The sequence below is a fragment of the Talpa occidentalis genome, unplaced genomic scaffold, assembly GCF_014898055.3.
Source record: "Talpa occidentalis isolate TD23 unplaced genomic scaffold, MPIMG_talOcc4v2.1 talOcc4.15, whole genome shotgun sequence".
NCBI classification, from domain to species: Eukaryota; Metazoa; Chordata; class Mammalia; order Eulipotyphla; family Talpidae; genus Talpa; species Talpa occidentalis.
In genome coordinates, this window is record NW_023601543.1 from 11,744,004 (window position 1) to 11,750,003 (window position 6,000).

The following is a 6,000-nucleotide window of genomic DNA, read 5'->3' on the forward strand; positions in this document are numbered from 1 at the left end:
GGGGGGTAGAGGAACATTTCACAGCTAAGGTCTCATTAAAACAAAAACTGTCTGATCTCTTAATTATCATTTGTGCCAATACTGAGTCTAGTATTTGAGATTATCCTAAAGCAAATCCCATGTTATCTCTGAACTTCTCCCAATTGCTTCCTTTCTAATACTAGAAAAGTACTTTCTGAAACAGACTGTTTCTGATCATCAAAATGTTGGTCCCTCTCTTTCCATCACTTTCTGTGAAATATGAGATTCTGTAGTGCCTAAGAACACAAGACCCGGTTCTGCTAAACCCATCTTTAAAACAACAAAACACTTGGTTGTGAAGCTACTGAAGATATATTCAAAGATATGTGAATAAAGAGCTTAAAGGAGAAAAACAAATGAAATCTTTCAATCAGTTGTTTCATTATAAATCATAATGTATAATAAATACCAACTGAGAAGATACTTTTCCAATAAAGCAATATAGTATCTTGTCAATCACTTTACTGGTAGCGAAGACAACTATTGGAATACTACATTAACATAGCTTCAGAAAAACTGTGAAATTCACCAAGTTATCCCAAATCACAGTTGCTGTGTGTGTGTATGTCCTACAGCTGAGCCATAGGAAAATACTTTCTTCAACAAAGTGCTAAGATTTTCCTGTTGAAAGGGTAGTGTGGTCTTCATTTACAATGACAAACAATTACTTTATGGTGGAAGATGAAAACATCAAATTTTCGTTATGAAAATGTACTTGAACAAGGATTTTAACACAATACATTAAATTAAGCACACTGCTTGTTTTCTAAGCCAATGTAGTCTCCAAGAGGATTTTAATTCTTTTTGAAAAGAAAATATTTTAATAGAAATATTGATTTACTCCTTTTTTATTGAGTGGTAAGTTAGACTCAGGCTTGGAATTTGCTAGTTTGGAAAGACAAAAAAGACTGAACTTAAATTTATATTCAGTTAATGTAATAATACACTCTAAAACAACAATTTCCTCTTTAATGAGTTTAAAATAAATTTTATTCTCAAGAGGCAGAAATACTAACTTACCAGCTTTGTGCCTCTTTTAATTTCTTTTTGGACATCTTCAATAGAAAATCCACCAAGACTTTCGTTATCAGAGTGTGATGATACCAAAGCAGATGAAAAGAGCTATAAAGTACATTTTAAAAAATATTAAGGTTCATATATAAAGAAATTACAGAGAAACAGTGACTAAGATGGCAAATTTAAAAGGAAATTTTCTAGCAAAAATGGCATATAGTAGGTAAGAAACCTTTTCTTAAAAATTTAGCTGAGTTTTTTTTAGTATTCAAGAACTAGTCCTTGTTAAGATTCTCAGGGTTTCGGGTCTCCAGGTTGCTGGTCTACTTACCATGCACTTATGGTGTGCTGCCACCTTCTGGTTTTCAGATATTAGTAACTGTCCACATTCCTTGTCTCTATTTGACTTACAAAAGCCACACTTGCGCTGTCTTGTAGGCCCTTTTTTCTGTTCAACTGAGCTTGACATGATTTTTAAATTGCCTTTAGACTGCCACTGTAAGTCTCAAGAAATGCTAGAGAGAATAAGAAGGGCAACAAAACAGTTAATTTCATTTTTAAATCAGCTTACACAGTCACGTAAATTGCTTCATATTTGACCTAAGTTTTAATATATGCATTTAAAATGGCTGTTTCACACACACCAATTAATGCTAAAACCTAAGATGTCTCCATGATAAAAAAATGTATGTATAAACATAAGCTAATGAAGTAATTGAGAAAAATCAAACTCCTGAAATTAAGGAGTATGTGAAATAATTATAACTATTTCTGCATGGATGAGTAAAAAAAGTACAATGTATGATATTAAAAATAATCATCTGCTGACATAATTAATACAAAATATCTTTAATGGATCACTAGATGCCCCTTCAAGGAGACAAAGAATTATATTTATAAATCTAAGGGGAGAGCAAAACCCACTAAGATACTACACAGTATCTTAAGAAAGAATTCTGTAATTACACAAGTCCTTAAAGTTCACATATTGACAAACTAACAAACGAAAAGTAAATTGCTTAAACAGGGCCTTGGAATACATTTTTAAAACCTGAGTTACTTTCAATTTTAAAAAAATATGCACATGTCTAATAAATTAACTTTTGTTACTGTATTCCTTTTTGAAGTAAAGAAAAAAAATTGAACTTTAACAGCCTACTCAAAAACAGACTTTAGGAATCAATTATTTGCAAAAATGGTATTATCTGACACAGATTTAATTCAAAAGTCTGTTTATTAAATGTAATAAACCGGCAGAGGTATTCTAAATGTAGTAAATTTCATACTTAAATTAGTAATAAGGCATAAAGGAAATTTCTTCTGAATCAGGCTTAAATTTAGTCAAATTATAATCACAGGTGCATAGTCAAATGAAAAACGGGAAGAAAAGCTTTAACATGGAAGGTTTCAGATTTAGATCATCAATCTCAACATGGATTCTTCAGAAGAATTTTAAAAAATGTAAAATAAGTTACCGATTTGATTTGTATCATTTTCCCATATCAATAAAACTAAGCAGTTTGAAACCCATGTTGCTACAACATATATATCATGATGAACAGTCTTAGTTTTCTGTGTTAAATAATTTTTTTCCATTTTTCGACTCATGCATACATTTTCAAAACACCATAGTGAAAAATGGACTAACACTACATTGTAGTTTTCTGAGCATCACTTGTTTACCAGCAAGAACAGTAGCAACTGGAGGGCACCAAGGTGGCGGCTACAAACCATTCAGCACTTTTCAATATAAAAATGCAGCTATTTAATCAGAATTTAACAGGAAGCCACAAAAAAACAGGTCTCTTTATCAATTTTTATCTAGGTTTTTCTTTTTAATGAAAACTTCAAAGCTCTGTCAGCCTCTGCTTTGATGGGTTTAACTTAATGCTATCTACAATTTTAAATGCTTCAGTCTTCCAAATGGCATCTGATACTTTACAATAGGGCTTGTTTTCATAGCACTGGCTATAAACCGTGAATCTGATTGAAAACAGGCATCAAATACTTTTAGGATTAAAGGGGGGAGGACATAACAGAGAAACAAAAGAAACAAAAGGGGAAGTGCGTTTGCTCAGGCAAATGTGGGTTCAGTTGCTTTATCAAGAATATAGATGCCAAAATTTTTTAAATTAACTATGCAAAATGCCAAAATTCATAAATAGCACCACCATTTCTATTTGACTTCTAAATTAGCTTCATTTACTACTGTGCGATGAATAGCAGGCGCCCTGAAACCACTCTAATGTATTCAGCATTTCTCCGCGCCATCCTGGGCCAGTAGAAAGGATGGCACATTATGAATCTAACCTGTACAGATATCTTAAACATGACATTTCTATACAATCCTGGCACAGACAATAAAACTGGCTTAAGACAAAGAAAAACCCTAGAGCAGAATATTTTTATTCTTAAAATCCATTCTGAAAATAGTATCCCAATAAGTCTATCCATGTTGAATTTGATGTCTTTTAGTTTATAAACACGAAAAATTTCCTCATCCTAATTTTGAGAACATGCTTTTCATATACACCAAAGATGCCCAAATGTAAAAGAGAAAAGAGGTACACTTTATTTTGCAATCAAAACTACGCCAGTGTGTTTTTTTCTGTAATCAGTTTAAATATAATTTGTAAAGTGGACAGAAACACAGAAAAAGTGCACCAAAACCAATTACAAACTTTCCCCAATTGCAATGACTAAATGGATTTTTCCACTAAAATTCAAATAATGCATCTGTGCATATCTTGCTAATTTTTTCACAGCCTCCTTGTAAAACATGAAAGTGGAGAACATCATGGAAACAATGACTCCTAGCAAAAATGTCTTTAACATAAAAATACAGATTTTTACTTAGTGTTGCCACATTTCAGATGTCTGGTTAAGGAAAATAAGGGCATCCCAAGGACCGAGGTCAAAGTGCTCATAATGACAGTTATATATCATTTTAATTTTAGACTAAAAAGACTTTTCAGAACGGGTAGAGATCAAAGTTTGATACTTTCATCCAACAAGTAAATCTTCTCCTTAAAAAAATAACATTATAGATGTTATAAAGCAGAAATAAAGAGGCAAAGATAACAGCGTGAAAAGCCTAATTTAAATGTATGAAAAAAAACCAGGAAAGCCCGATTCGTTAGGCTGCAGCAATCAATGAGTGTGTGATTTTCCAAGATGCTGTGAAGCACCAAGGAAGAAATAACCTGAAATATCAAGGAGAGCATTCAAGAACCAACTCGAGAGCTCACTCAAGATCTGGCATCTGAAAGCCCATTTTCACAGAAAACAAAACAAAACAAAAACTGCAGTTCCGGGAGATAAAACAATTCCACACACAAGCAAGTTGAAACAGCAGGTCAAAATATACAAACGTGCTCCCCAAAGAAATGGTATTTCTGTTAGGAAAGTTACAGTGTAGAGAAATAAACGAACGAGAGATGAACCGGAAGGGCACCTGAATTGGGTTGCACGATATTATTACATGCTTCGCACTGCTTTTTGCGGTTATTCAAATGGAAACTGAAGGAATTTTCCAGTTGTTTCAAACCCCAGGGTGCATGAATAAGACCCGATATTACGTAGTAAGCTGAAGAAAAGAAAAGGGGTTTCAAAAAATAAAAGATCTTTCAACTTGCACGCAGAATACCGAAAGGAACAAATTTCAGAGGAACGCCGTGCCGTCCGTCCATATAATAAAGGCTGGTACACATAACGTACCGGATCCTCTCCGTTATTTATTCCTCAGTACACACTCGACTCCCAGATCGCCCTCTAATCAAGCGCCGGATAAACTCGCAAAACTCTTTCTCTAAAACACTTCGGCAGGTTCCTCCCGTCGTCAAGTCAGGGTCCCCTAATTGTCCTCCTGCCATCCTCCCGAATCCAGGAAAACGTCACCCTTCCACTTTCACCCGCCTCCCCCAGGAGTTCGCCCTCTAAGAGTCTTCGTTTCATAGCTCAGTTTCACCCCTCATTCCCCCCACCCCGGAGTTTTTCCTCATTCCGCACGGCTAACCTTTTTGCCATCCTAACAAGTCTTCCTCTTCCTCTTCCCCAACTGGGAGTCTCCCTCTTTCCAAAGACGTCCTAAGCGATGGCAAAGACTAAAAATCCCCAGTTATTTTTTCCTCCTTATATGTTGCGCCCCCTCCCCCGAAGTCCTGGGCTTCAGCCTAAGCTCTCCCTCCGCTCCTCCAAAGCACTTTTCTCAGCAGCCTTTCTGCCAGGCGCCGTCCGGGAGCAGCGCTCCTGGGGTCCCTGACAATAAAGCGAGACCACCGAGTCCCCCTTAACAACGGGCAGGGGCGGCGGCCTGGCTACCGCCATCCTCCTTGTCTTCTCCCGCCGGCCAGAGAATGGGGGGCCCCGGGGTGCCGAGGGGACTCACCGGCGGGGCCCAGAGGCGAAGGGCAGGAGAGAAGCGCCAGGGAGGGGAAAGAGAAAGAAGTCGGTCTCGGTTCTCTAGCAGCGCCTGGGAGCGGGGCTCAGTCGCTGGAGGTTGTTTCCTTTCATTCGAGGAGAGACGGGCTCGCCGAGCGCCCTGACGTCGCCCCCCTCGCACGCAACGACTCACACGGCGTTCCTACGTCTCCAGCGCGCCGCGGGCCCTGATTGGCTGCAGCGAGAGGGCGGCTGAAGCCGCAGAGCCATGGCGCATGTGCAGAGGCCACCGCCGGTACGGATCGGGGCGGCAGGCCCCGCCTCCTGCTCGCGCGCGTACCTTCTATTCTCCGGTCTGCCGCTCAGCCCAGTGTTTGGGGCCAGGATCGGAGGAGACAGAGAAAGAGATTCAAAGATATCGCGGTGGCTTGGGCGGAGAGGCAGGGTTGGGGCTAGAAACCACTGGACTGGGGCCCTGGGTAACCAGTTTTCAACTGTGATTCCAGTGGCTAGGCCTTCACCCTTGCACTTGTTCACCGAGGCCTTTTCACATCCATTATTTCATTGTACTCTCGTGGCATCCCT

The 6,000-nt window shown here is 38.6% G+C and overlaps 1 protein-coding gene across 6 annotated transcripts in view; it reads right to left on the reverse strand.

Annotated features, from left to right (window-relative positions):
* The window catches only part of PHF6 (PHD finger protein 6), a 46,221-nt gene extending 40,634 nt beyond the window's left edge, over positions 1-5,587 (reverse strand). For 4 of the 6 annotated variants that reach the window (XM_037511916.2, XM_054695549.1, XM_037511915.2 and 1 more), the window contains exons 1-3: positions 5,423-5,587; positions 1,367-1,550; positions 1,042-1,143 (exon numbers count right to left, since the gene is read on the reverse strand). In XM_037511916.2, the coding sequence (XP_037367813.1) occupies positions 1,042-1,143; positions 1,367-1,504 (240 nt within the window). In that variant the 5' untranslated portion in view covers positions 1,505-1,550; positions 5,423-5,587. The remainder of the gene's footprint in view (positions 1-1,041; positions 1,144-1,366; positions 1,551-5,422) is intronic. The other 2 variants (XM_037511917.2, XM_054695550.1) reach the window with 1 other exon arrangement.
* Positions 5,588-6,000: the final 413 nt, after the last annotated feature.